Genomic DNA, 14,341 nt, shown 5'->3' with positions numbered 1-14,341 from the left:
TCTAGACATTTTAATCAGGTTCTAAGTGCATCTAAATTACAATACATGAAATTTTGAGAGCTGGCCAAAATATAGGCCAGTTCCTGACTTCAGGTTGATGTAGATTGATAATTGCAAGACATAAATTACTAAATTGAAAACAAGTTAGGAGACATGTTGACATTTCATAGTATAGGCTGAGCGAACGACTCAGCTGTTACTGTATGTCAGAGTGCTCCATGAAAGATGAGGTGCGCAAAGGATAATAAATACGATACATGCATGTTAGCATTCATATTGCATAGCAATAAATACTTACATAACTGTTTTTTAATCAGCCATTTAATGTTATGAAAGACAAAAGGAGGCAAGGCCTGCTGGAAATTAGAAGAATTTCATATGTCTTCTATCACATGCCACACACTCTTTCCATCCATCCAGTTTATAGTTCAGCTTTGCTATCTTCATTTATTAGTCTCGGGTTGCGGTGTGTGTGTGTGAGAGAGAGAGAGAGATAAAAATGTATGTCAGAATCTCACAAGTTCGCACAAATGACTGGGGGAGCTATTGTGAATTATTCAGTTTTGCAAATTTCTGATTAAGAGATCAAACGCAACATTAAAAAACAAGGATAATGCACTGGAAAATGTTCATTTATTCTGATACCTGAAATTTACTTTTAATTATTCATGTCATAATTAAGTCTAATGTATTTTGTAAATATGACAGCTTAATAACACAGTACCTCAGTACAGCACATTTGATATTGAGTGTTTGCTGAGCTATGGGTGTGGACTACTAATTTTTGTGTTTATAATTACACATTTTGTAGATTGAAGTATAGGTTAGTGAGTTCTACTGTATTCTTATATATTGAAACTAGAAATACCATGCTAACCAACAATGTGTTTCCATGGTTGGTAATAGAAACTCCATATATATATATATATCAGGGAGTAAAGAAAAAGTAGACTTAAAAATGTGTATTACGTCAATGTCAAATAATCATCTGGTGCTAACTTTAATCTGCTGTGTCCTTTAACTGCTGTGCATACAATCCTTCTCATGTCTTATAATAACTCATATACATAATAAAGCTATCAAAACTCAAGTATATTTTAACATAGTTAACATAATGCATACATTGCAGATATAATGTAGACTATGCAATTTGGTGTAGTTTTTCAGGATCCGATGCTCTTTTGTGTCTACACAAATATGGGAGCCTGGGCCCATGCAAGTTCGGAAGTTCTACCTCAATGTCTTCTCTTCACCCTGACCCCATGTCAGCCCCACATGAGGGTCAGGATGGGGTCAGGCAGGGCAGGAAGCCAGCTAGTGTCCTCTGGAGTCTCACCCTCCCAAGCCTTGCAAGGGAACAAAGCATAATTAAATACAGTTTGAGGAATTTCCCTCCCACTTTCTTTTTCTGCACAGTAGTGATAGGAGTTACAATAGAACTGAACATTATTTACTGTACCAGGGTCTTCTGCAATCATTACTGTGGTGAAAATTGCTAAGGAAATCGTATAGTAAGGGCCAAATTCATTCCTTATGTAAATACATTTAAATCACATCAGTGTGAGATTCCATTGAAGCTGATGAGGTTACACCCAGGAAGAATTTGGCCCTTAGAGCCTGATTCCCCTTTTATTTACATCAGTATAAAATTGGTATGACTTCACTGGAGTTACTCACAGGCGCAGTAAGTGGAAGATCTGGCCCTGTCTAACTGATCCACAGGATAGTTTAGACATTCATGCTATTAAAACAGGTTATCAGCTGAAACAAAAAGTTCTGGCAGATTTCAGTTGCCTGTTGGATGGTTGTAGGAAGCTCTCTGCCCCAGCCCACAAGATTAGTCTTATTCTTGGCACACACCGCTGTAGTAAGAAAGTCATATCACATGTCACTCTAAATAATTCCTCTTCTTCCTTGGCATTTATTGGAGCTTTCTGGAAAATGGGGTATTTTTCTACAAAACATTTCAACTTTTGGGTGAAAAGTCAAACGCCAAAATATTTTGGCTGAAAACCAAAATAATTCAATTTGGAATTGTCATTGTGTTGCCTCGTGAGAGTCCCTAAAACTCCCATTTTTCTCTGTAGGCTGGTTTAGTGCATGGTTGAACTAAATCTCCCAGGATATACCACCCCTTTTGCTCATGGTGCAGCATGTGAGATGAAGTCTGCCTGGGAAGCCTGGCCCATAGCGGAGAATTGGAACTTGATGCAACCAGACTACAACTCTCATAAAGCACTGTAGCAGTATAACAGTTAGAAAGAACTTCGAGCTAAATCAAAATGAACCACTCATACTAAAGTATGAGTGGCCTCTTTGCCTTCTGCACCAGTTTTACTGTCTCAATTTAAGACCAAATTTTAACAAGTGCAACTTTTTTGGAGCTGAAGCAGGTTTCTAGGAATTGTTTCATGCACTGCTGTGCTTTGGACTTTCACATGAACACAAGCCTTCTTCTCAATTTACCATCTCATGAATTATACATATTGCTTGATTATTATGAAATCATGTTTCAGCTGGCAACCTGACTTGCAAACATTGCTCAGCCAAATCAAACTTATGTCTGTTAACCAGGATCCTCTATTAGATCCCACTAAAAAGTACATAGCTGGTCACTTTCTTACCTAGGTAGGTCCCATAGCCAGTGCAAGAGCGGAAGTGGTACTTGTTGCTGCAGGCTTGTTGGGAATCATTGAGTTGAGTAGGGAGGTGGGTACCTGCTTGCACCCATTGTTGTTGTTTTTAAGGTGGTATCCCACTAGCCACTAGCCAATGCAAGGACCTTCCTAATAGACGTGGGACGCCAGTTGCCAGCAAGTGCCTGGGGGTGGGGCCAGTCCTCAAGTTCCAAGCCCTGCAATCTAGTACCACTTTGATGGCCAGTATTAATATTGTTGTTTGTTATTTGCATTACAGTAACACAGCAAGACCCCAGACATGGGCTTGGTGCTGTACAGAGATAATGAAATACTGTGCCTGTCCTAAAGAGAGTCCTCCCTCTGTGTTTTATAAAATCATATGTTTGTTTGATATGTTGAAAATTTGCCAGCGTAAATGATGTTTCACTTATTCCTGAGCGTTTACTGTTTAAATGTTAATTCAGTAGGGAGAATGTATGAAATAGCACAATGTTCCACACTTCCATGTTTTTTACGACATCTTACACCTGGGTTTTGCATCAGCTAATCAGCCGATTCAGCGCTGTGTCTCTCAGGGCCTTTTTATTGTGGCTTAAACCAACTAAAGCATCAAATTCAGCCCTCGGATTATATTCCAGGCAAACGTCGTATGAACAAAACTTTAATCCACTTTATGGAAACAATTTCTTAGCACTTCATCTGTCAAAATCTACAGACCAAAACCCTTGCTAAATTCTGTTAGCTTCCAGGGACCATGACAAAGAACATTTGTTCACAGTTTGTTGTCCCTATGTCATTTTTACTGCTTGTATGTTAAATTTAGCAACACTGAGACATGCATGTGCAATAGATGGAGGAAATGCTCATGCATATCTGTTATGCAGTGTTTATGCACAAGTTGTAACGGATCTCCTCTCCCACACATTAGACAGCCCAACTACTGAAGGGGAAGTCCCCATTACGTGCAAACAGTTTGGTAACAAACTAAACCCATTTGAGAACTGAATCAAATGTGATTTTTATTGTGGTCTTTGGATGTCTCAAAGATGGATTTATCTTCCAACAAATTATGGCTTTCCTCCCATTTAAATCTTCTAGTTGTCTCCATAAAAGAAAATTTAGCGTGCTCCAATATGTCCGACCATCCTGGATGATGGAATGTTCACCCCTTTCTTTGTCTCATCAGACCAGGAATAGAGGCTGTTACTACATAATTCTGCCAGTATTCCTTGTTAGTATAATACAAAGAAAGGTATATTGAATTAGTATGGAGTAAATGATCTATTTATGGGTTACAAATCTCTGTCCTCCCAAAATGTCCATCACATAGTGTTTGTAAGTGCAGTGCACACAACCAGCTAGGAAACATAGTATACCAGTGGAGATGCATCTTTATTATACATTTCAAATGGTTGAGGGCAAGTTTTGGTTTGAACTTTGTTTTGTGTACTGCTAAATATCTTTGGAATGATCACTCTGTAAAGATATTCATTTTCCAAAGATAGGTTTAAGTATAACCTTTGATTAAACTTTGGATGCTTTGCAGGCATTCATTGCAGATCTATGGAAACCATTTAAAGACAGACATAGGACCAACTCCTGCTCCCATTTAACTCAATAAACAAAGTCCCATTGACTTCAGTGGGAGAAGGATTGAGTCCAGAGAGAGAAATTTGTACTGTGTTTTTCAGAATGAAGATTGCGGTTTCTGTGTTGTCTTCCAAATGGTGAAAACCCAAATGCCAGCCTGCCCCCATCTCCCTGAGGAGGAAGATTGGTCAGAGTAGCAGCAGGATAGACAAGCCAGAAAGAAGAGGGAGAGTGCATGCTTGGGAATGTAGGGCTGTGCCCCTTCTCCAAGGGTTCACCATCTCCTATTAGCCATGCAGAGGGGTGCTTGAGTACTGATTGGGCCCCCTTGCTCTCCCCCATTAATTTAAATCTATTGGGGGGGGGCTTTTGTCCCCTTCAGCTGCCCACCCTCCCTCTTTCCTTATAGTAGTAGTATGTACACTGTGTTCGGGATGCTGTGAGTCTGACTAATCGCTTACGTTGGGATCAGGAAGGAATTTTTCCCATTGGGCCAAATTAGAGAAGGGGTGTGTGTGTGTCTCAGAGAGAGAGAGACAAACAGACCATCATCACAGAATCATGGATGCATATAGTTCACAGACCCTTTTGGTATCCTTTTACTCCCCTCATAGGAAAGAGGGTGAAAGAATTCAGAAGTTAGTTGAGTCCTAGGTCAGGGAGGGTCTACCTGCAGTATGGGTTATATGGTGGGAGCCCTTTAACCACACATTAGACCAATTTATATGCCTGGTACATGAGAGAGGGTGAAAGTTTGGGCATATAGCGCCACTCCTGAGTGTTAAGTTAATAAAATTTCAGCCTGCCACTTAAGTCCATCCCTATGTCTATCTTCATTCATCTGCGTGTCCCGATCAATGAATTTTCAAGCTGTGCATTTAGCCAACAGAAGTTTCAAATAAGAGGACTTTTAAAATCTTATTTTCAATCAAAAACAAAAACTCTCCTCACAAAACCATCCCATGTCTCTCTCTCTTTCAGTCTCCACAAAGGACTTAATTGAAACTTGCTGTGCAGCTGGACAACAGTGGGCTATAGACAATGGAGAATGCACAGAAATCCCAGTCAGTGGGACTGATGGTGATATTTGCAGGTATGTAAACCAAAAACAAAGCTATCCAGAGTCATTCAGTGAGTACTGCTTTAGAGGAACCCTAATGATTGCATGAACTGGCTAATCTCCAGGGAGTTAGAACCAAGTCCATCCTCCAGATTATACTGCTGGCTGCCTGGCAATATGTCAGGGTGGAATGAGAAGAGTTTTCCCCAAGATCTAGAACCTAATGTAAACAGAAACTTTTAAAGTTTTTTGTTTCTGCTGCTCAAAACCAAAATCCAGTGTGTAGTTTCCCTGTTGTACCCAGATGGGTGGAGTTTTTAGATTTGTAGGACAATGCAACCAAATGTTCTTTACACTTTTGTTGATAAATATTAAATTAAATTATTTTCCTTACTTTTTATTAAATGGTAAATTTGACAACTAATCTGGTAGGTGGGAGAATATGTTCCAAAGGCTAGGTTCTGATGCTCTTGCTCACCTGTAATAGCACACCACTCATTGCATAATCCCACTGGAATCAAGGGAAGTGCTTGCCACATAAGGTACTGCTCTAGGTGAGTGAGGCTATCTGATCTCGTCCCAATGTGGAGAAGAAAAGGATAGCAGTTGAGAAAAGAGCAGGGTAACATGGATAACATGTTAACTTAAGTCCATTTCATACCCTCTCTCTTTCTAGTCTGAAAAAGAGACAGAAGCAGAAACAAAATAATTTGGTTGTCAAATATGAAAACCATGTGGATTCTTTAAAGTGATTTCAGCATTTTAAGGTGCTGATCTTATTTCTGAACTCATGCTGGTGGAAAGCAACAGTGTAAACGCTACACTGTTGAAAACCAATGTAAGTGAGATTAAAATCCAGTCCATTGGGTTGTAATATAGCAGTATTTACACACAACAAATATATGAATTGGAAAACGTAAGCTCTGCTTCTACACTTGCAAAATTACAACAGTTGCACTCATACATGTGTTTTAAAGATTCAAAAACTTCACATAACAAATGCTAGAATTGGTATCCTATAAGTCAGTCAAATGCCATGATGATAGGCACAGTATGAAAACCTGGACAGAAAACCCATTGTGCCACCTGCACCATATAGATACACACACAGGTGTTCTAGCTGTATGTCAAAATGCCGGTAAGTACCTATGGGCAACCATGTACCTGCAAAGAAGCAGCTAACTCAGTTCTGTTGGTATCCAGAAAAATACAGGACAACATAGACTCTACACGTTAACTACTATTGTGTCCAGGATAGCAAATTATTAACAACTAGACTTCTTTGCAAATGATCAAAAGTGCACCTGATCTTGTGTCATAGCTGAAAGATGAAAGGGCCAGATCTTCAACTGGGGCAAAAGAGCACAGCCCCATGGGGCTTGTAGCTATGTCAGTTTACACCAGTTGAGGACAGGCTAGAGTGTCCCAACATGAGTGGCCCGTAGCACTATGCTGGTGCATTAGACCAGTACAGATTCAAAGCCTGTGGTGCTACTAGCTAAATCACCCACACCGCCTCTTGCAGCACCTGGGTTTTCCTTGGATGTTTTCTATTCATCTACCCACCAGGCCTAACTTTTGCTTGTTCCATGATGGAACAATTCCTCTAGGTGGGGAATGGAAAAAATATGCATTGAAATTATTTTTATTGATGTGAAGTTAAGGTTAGTATAAAGTATGCACAACTTTTGGGGGTTCATGCCACTCATTGGGAATGATGTGTGAAATAACACGCCCTGCCCTCTGTATAGATAATACAGGCATGGTATTTAGCTCGGCCTAGGTAATAAATGGACACTAATCAGACGTCAAGAATTATAACATTCAAAAACCAGTCAGAGAACACTTCACTCTCTTTGGTCACTCGATTACAGACCTAAAAGTGGCAATTCTTCAACAAAAAAACTTCAAAAACAGACCCCAACGAGAGGCTGCTGAATTGGAATTAATTTGCAAACTGGATACAATTAACTTAGGCTTGAATAAAGACTGGGAGTGGATGGGTCATTACACAAAGTAAAACTATTTCCCCATGTTTATTCCACCCATATCTCTCTCCCCCACACCCCCCACTCTCCTGCTGGTAATAGCTCACCTTAAGTGATCACTCTCGTTACAGTGTGTATGGTAAAACCCATTGTTTCATGTTCTCTGTGTATATAAATCCCCCCACTGTATTTTCCACTGCATGCATCCGATGAAGTGAGCTGTAGCTCACAAAAGCTTATGCTCAAATAAATTGGTTTGTCTCTATGGTGCCACAAGTACTCTTTTTTTTTTTTTTTTTTTTTTTGCGGCTACAGACTAACAATGCTGCTACTCTGAAACCTGATTTTATAGGGACAGTCCCGATTTTGGGGTCTTTTTCTTATATAGGCTCTTATTACTCCCCACCCTCTCTCCTGATTTTTCACATTTGCTGTCTGGTCACCCTAGCTTGGCCAGTGAGATTTTTCTTACTATGTCCAGGAGTCACAAGTTTAAAAACAACCCAAAACTATAATGGTGTACATTTTTTCTTCCTTTCCCCCTCCCCCCAGTCCTCCTCATTTTAAGCAGTAAATCAACCCTTGTTTAAAATATGTAAGATATTTTTAGCTAGTTTTGACTTTTCTCATTGACATTATGGATATAGTGTTGAATATATCCCAATAATACGTGGGTCAAACTGGCTGCCAAGAAATGACAGCAATAAATTAACAAGGAGTGACTGCTAGAGCACAGAAAAGTTCTGCTGAAAACCTGTCAACATTAAGGAAATTTGCACTGGGATAACTACATCAATGCAGTCAAACCAATACAAACTCCTAATATAGACACGCTGCACTAGAATAAAGCTGCACTAGAATAAAGCAGGGCTTACACCCATCCCGTTTATATTGATAAGAACATAAAGAATGGCCATATTGAGTCAGAAAATGGTCCATCTAGCTCAGTAGCCAGTTTTCTAACAGTGGCTGGTGCCAGATACATCAGAGGAAATGAACAGATCAGGGCAATTGTTGAGTGTATCCATCCCCTGTCATCCAGTCCCAGCTTCTATCAGACAGAGGTTTAGGAACACCCAGTGCATGGGGTTGCATCCCTGACCATCTTGGCTAATAGCCATTGATGCACCTATTCTCCATGAATTTACCTAATTCTGTTTTGAACCCAGTTAGACTTTTGGTCTTCCCAGCATCTCCAGGTTGACTCTGCTTTGTGTGAAGAAGTTCTTCCTTATGTTTGCTTTAAACCTGATGTCCGTTAATTTCATTGGGTGACCCCTGGTTCTTGTATTATTTGAAGGGGAAAATAACATTTCTTTATTCTCCCCATTCATAATTTTATAGACCTCTATCATATCCCCCCAGTCATCTCTTTTTTAAGCTGAACAGTCCCTTTTAAATCTCTCCTCATATGGAAGTTCTATACTCTTAATCATATTTGTTGCCCTTCGTGGAACTTTTTTCCAATTCTAATGTATCATTTTTGAGATGGGACAACCAGAACTGCACTAAATATTCCAGGTGTGGGCATACCATAGACTTATATAGTGGTATTTATATTTTCTGTCTTAATACCTATCCCTTTGCTAATGGTTTCTAACATTCTGATAGCTTTTTGACTGCTGCTACACATTGAGCAGATGTTTTCAGAGAACTATCCATGATCACTCCAAGATCTTTCTTGAGTTTTAACGGCTAATTTAGTACCCATCATTTTGTATGCATAGTTGGGAGTATGTTTATCAATGTGCATTGCTTAGTACTTATCAGCATTGAATTTAATCTTTTTTGTTTCCCAGTCACCCAGTTGTGTGAGATCCCTTTGTAACTCTTCGCAATCAACTTTGGATTTAACTGTTTTGAGTAATTTTGTATCATCTGCAAACTTTGCAGCCATTTTGACCTAGGTATTATTGGGGTACATGCAATACTATATCCATAATGTCAATGAGAAAAGTCAAATCTAGCTAAAATGTCTTAAATACTTTAAACAAGGGTTAATTTACTGTATTAAAATTTTTTCCAGATCACTTATGAATATGTTGAACAGCACTGGTCCCAGAACAGGTCCTTGGAGGACCTTGCTATTTACCTCTCTCCACTGTGAAAACTGTCCATTTATTCCTACACTTTGTTTCCTATCTTTTAGCCAGTTACAGATCGTCGAGGACCTTCTTTCTAACCCCATGACATATGTTACCGTGTTGAACTGCACTGGCACAAGCCTTGCTTTGTGTCAGTGGAGCATGTTTATATTGGAGGCTTGCATCAATTTAATACATTGATGTAGTTATACCAGCATGAATTTTTGAGAAGGGCTCCCAGAGTCCAACAATCCACCTAAGCCATCTAAGAATGGGTTTGTGAATAGGAAATAAATATGAGTACATAAGGTAAAGCTTTTATATGCTCAGCTAATGGTTCAGTGGTACAGTACCCAAAATTAAACCATCGTGAAATGTCTAAGGGCTTCACTACTGGGGTAAGTCAACCTAAGGTATGCTACTCCAGCTACATGAATCATAGGAATGGAAGGGATCTTGAGAGATCATATAGTCCAGTCCCCTGCCTCATGGCAGGACTAAGTATTATCTAGACCATTCCTGACAGGTGTTTGTCTAACCTGCTCTTAAAAATCTCTAATGATGGAGATTCCACAACCTCCCTAGGCAATTTATTCCAGTTCTTAATCACCCTAACAGTTAGGAAGTTTTTTCTAATGTCCAATTTAAACCTCCCTTGCTGCAATTTAAGCCCATTGCTGCTTGTCCTATCCTTAGAGGTTAAGAAAAAACATTTTTCTCCGTCCTCCTTGTAACAACCTTTTACATACTTGAAAACTGTTATCATGTCCCCTCTCAGTCTTCTCTTTTCCAGACTAAACAAACCAAATATTTTCAATCTTCCCTCATAGGTCATGTTTTCTAGACCTTTAATCATTTTTGTTGCTCTTTGTCCAATTTGTCCACATCCTTCCTGAAGTGTGGCCCCCAGAACTGGGTACAATACTCCAGTTGAGGGCTAATCAGCTGGAGTCAACATAGCTTAGGTCTGTTTACCCCAGTATCTTCACTGTGCTGCATTGGCAGGAGGTGCTCTCTCATCGACTTACCGTAATCTTGTTGGGGAGCTGGAGTACCGGGGTCAACTGGAGAGCGCTCTGTGGTCAATTTAGCTGGTCTTCACTAGACCCACTAAATCGACCTCTGGTGTGTCAATTGCTGCAGCATCAATCTCCGCATAGTGAAGACGAGCCCTAAAGAAGTTACAAGTATAAAAATGACCAATTGCACTTCCTATAGCACTGGATCACCATTTTGCTCTTTTTGTATTGGAAAGGAACTTTTCAAGGCAAAATGTTATATTTCTGAGGACCATTAATCCATGCAGACTTTGGCCTTTTAACAGCAGCTAATGATTTTTGGATTGTAGGTGCTTTACATCCAAAAAACTACTTCATTCAGTGTTGGTCTTTTGGATGCTTTCAAAGAGCCATAATAGCCATCAATAAAATTTCAGATGTCCTATGATGGCAGTAAAAAATTAGATTCAGTGCTCAAATATGGTTGGACATTAGCCACTAAAATTTCAAACAAAGCACTATGTTTTTTCTCGTTGGCAATTCACATGGGAACAAGAAGCAAACATTACTGGAAAAACAAAACACAAAGGGAAAAAAAGATCATCTTCCTTTATTCAACCACAGGCCATTGATTAATTGATAACACTATTCATACATTGTCCAGCATGTAAATATTAACTTAAACCTGGTGCAGTTGGCCACTGACATTTTAAGTGTGAATGGCCAATGGCCAAGTTGCAGTCACAGGCTAGTTTGCACAGGAATATGAGACATCTCCTTCCAATTTTTTTTCCAAGCATCAGGAAAAAAAATGAATTGGAAATATTTTTTTCTCAGGGGGGAAAAAAAGGAGGGGGGAGTTTGCTTCCAGAGAGACTTGTTTCTTTGTTGTAATAATCATACATATCTTATTGACAACCATTTTTGGCTTGGAACTTGCTGTCAGTAAAGGATAGCTAACTGGCTATTATCCATTGACTATTAAAAAACAACATCCCTTACAACCAGTGCATGTTTGTGAGACTGTGGGTTGGAGACGATTAGTTTACGCCAGGGGTGGGCAAACTTTTTGGCCCGAGGGCCACATCAGGGTTGTGAAACTTTAGGGAAGGCCGGGTAGGGAAGGCTGTGCCTCCCCAAATAGCTTGGACCCCGCCCACTATCCACCCCCTTCCACTTCCCGCCCCTGAGAACCCCCAACCCATCCAATCCCCCCCCCCACTCCTTGTCCCCTGACCGCCCCCTCTTGGGATCCCTGCCTCTAACTGCCCCCTCGGACCCCGTCCCCTATCCAACTTCCCTGTCCCCTGACCGCCCCGACCCTTATCCACACCCCCGCCTCTAACTGCCCCCTGGGACCCCACCCCCTATCCAACCCCCCTGCTCCCCATCCCTTGACTGCCCCCGCCCCAAACCTCCACCCCATTCAATCGCTCCCTGTCCCCTGACAGCCCCCCTGACTCCCTGCCCCTTACCCAACCACTCCCTGCCCCCTTACCACACTGCTCAGAGTGGCTGGAGCTCGCAGCCATGCTGCTGCACTGCCAGGCAGGAGCAGCGGGCCAGAGCGCCAGTGGAGCGGGGACAGCAGGGGAAGGGGCCAGGGGCTAGCCTCCCAGGCTGGGATCTCAGGGGCCGAGCAGGATGGGAACATGGGTCGGATGTGGCCCGTGGACCGTAGTTTGCCCACCTCTTGTTTACGCCCTTTGGGTGCACTTGGTAGCCAGAGATTACAAGGACGCCCCCTATTGGGCAATTCTTGTACTTTGTGTTAGGCACTGGAACTGGCCGTCGTAAGCAATAAAGGGTTCTGCCTGGAGAAAGTAAATCCTTTCCCTTCTTCCCCTGTATCACCTGAAAATGGGTCCACCACAAAAACATAAGGTTAAGAACATGAGTATAATACTAGATGTCAGTGGTGGGCAACCTACGGCATGTGCGGGGTAATCCACTGGTGGGCCGCAAGACAGTTTGTTTACATTGACCGCCCGCAGGCACAGCTGCCCACAGCTCCCACTGGCCACGGTTTGCCGGTCCTGATCAATGGGAGCTGTGGGAAATGGCGGGGGCTCACTGCCACTTCCCACAGCTCCCATTGGCTGCGAATGGCGAACCACGGCCACTGGGAGCTGCAGGCGGCCGTGCTTTCAGACGGTCAATGTAAACAAACTGTCTCACGGCCGGCCAGCAGATTACCCTGAAAGTCCGCGTGCGACCTGCGAGCCTCAGGTTGCCCACCACTGCTATATGTTGAATGAGGTTTAATCCATTGGTCTATAGTATTTATATAGTGCCCGGCATTATGTTATCTGAATGCTGATTGATAGATTATAAAGTCAGAAGAGACCACTGTGATCATCTAGTCTGACCTCCTGTGTAACACAGGCCACAGGGCTTTCCTGAATTAATTCCTGTTTGAACTAGAGAGAGAGAGAGAGAGAGAGAGTAAGAGTGTGTGTGTGTGTATACAATCTTGATTTAAAAACGCCTAGTGATGGAGAACTCACCACAATATGGGAGTAGTCATTCTGATGATTATTTACCCTCAAGGTTAAATATTTGCACTTTATTTTGAGCCTGAATTTGTCTAGCTTCAACTTCCAGCCATTGGCTCTTGTTTATATCTTTGCAGGCTAGATTGAAGAGCTTTCTACTATCAAATTTCTATTCTCCATGTCGGTACTTATAGACTGGGATCAAACCTTCTCTTTGTTAAGATAAACAGATTGAGCTCCTTAAGTCTTTCATTATAAGTCACGTTTTCCAATCTAAGACAGAATTTAACAGGTGAAATCCTGGCTCCAGTGAAGTCAGTGGCAAAACTCCCATTGACTTCAATGGCAACAAGATGTCGCCCATAATATACGTTTAAAAAAAAGGTGATGACATATTAGGAATGAATATATTTCTATGTCCAGTGATACAAATTCTTACTGTATAGTCTTGCAACCTGATGGCACTACCTTTTGAATGCCAGTTAACACTTAACCCTGTTCCGTCTTTGCAGAATTGCTCAGAAGCAGTGTTGTGTCTCATACTTAAAAGAAAACAGCTGTGTTGCTGGCATGATCGCAGCCAAGGAAGGAGATTCGTGCGGACCTGATGAAAGCAATATCTGTGAAGGATCTTTTTACAAGGCAAGACCCGTTGGTACTTTTGCAAGTCCTATTCTGATGCAGATGTATTGAGTTTTGTGCAATTTTTTAAAGGTGTTTTATATTTGTGTCATGGAGTTTAGTTATTTATAAAGTTGCATGGATAAGGCATGGAAATCATACTTAGCTAAATATTTTGGTAGTTTGCATTCAGGCTTAATTGTGCCTGAGATTTGTAAAACTTTGTAATGAGGTAATTTGTATTGTTTCTCTCTCATTGTTAAGATTAAACTTGCTGGGTTTTTTTTTAATTATTATTGCTTTCTCCATTTGGAAGAGGGTGGGAGAAGTTTACTTCAGTTTTTTTTATCTGCGGTAATAGATTTTAGAAAATGATAGGGAAAAGCCTAATCAAAGATATAATTGGAAAGCCCCATTACTGAACAATTTGTCAGCTTAGACGCTTTATTGAATAGCAGTTTAATTTACCAGCTAAACAAAAAATTTGACAAGAAACAAATATTTAGATTACTATAGAGGCTTTTTCTCATAAATAAAGAAGGGCTATTAACTGGTGATTCGAGTAATGAACCATGTGCCAGAACCTCAGCCAATCTAAATCAGCCTAGCTCTACTGAAGTTAAAGGAGCTAAGCCAGTTTACACCCGCTAAGGATCTGGCCTCTTATTTGTTATGCACGTTTCTCCAGTTTGGGCCTGAAGTGAAGGTTTCAGAATTCCTTAAACACTGATCAGAATTTATGTAGGTGTTTGTATGCCCAGATGTAATATTCCATTGTATCAGCAGGAAACTTATTAGCTCTGTCTGTTCTAATGCATCCGAGAGTCTTGCGAATAACTTGATTTGTTGGTAAGGAAAATATAAGG

The 14,341-nt window shown here is 40.9% G+C and overlaps 1 protein-coding gene across 7 annotated transcripts in view; it reads left to right on the top strand.

Annotated features, from left to right (window-relative positions):
- FBLN2 (fibulin 2) overlaps positions 1-14,341 on the top strand; it is a 194,137-nt gene that overhangs the window by 113,966 nt on the left and 65,830 nt on the right. For all 7 annotated transcript variants that reach the window (XM_073352179.1, XM_073352178.1, XM_073352181.1 and 4 more), the window contains 2 exons: positions 5,211-5,322; positions 13,367-13,496. In XM_073352179.1, the coding sequence (XP_073208280.1) occupies positions 5,211-5,322; positions 13,367-13,496 (242 nt within the window). The remainder of the gene's footprint in view (positions 1-5,210; positions 5,323-13,366; positions 13,497-14,341) is intronic.

The sequence above is a fragment of the Lepidochelys kempii genome, chromosome 7 (genome assembly GCF_965140265.1).
Source record: "Lepidochelys kempii isolate rLepKem1 chromosome 7, rLepKem1.hap2, whole genome shotgun sequence".
Lineage (NCBI taxonomy): Eukaryota > Metazoa > Chordata > Testudines > Cheloniidae > Lepidochelys > Lepidochelys kempii.
The sequence above is the reverse complement of the archived record's forward strand: the minus strand, read 5'-3'. Positions and strand labels throughout refer to the sequence as shown.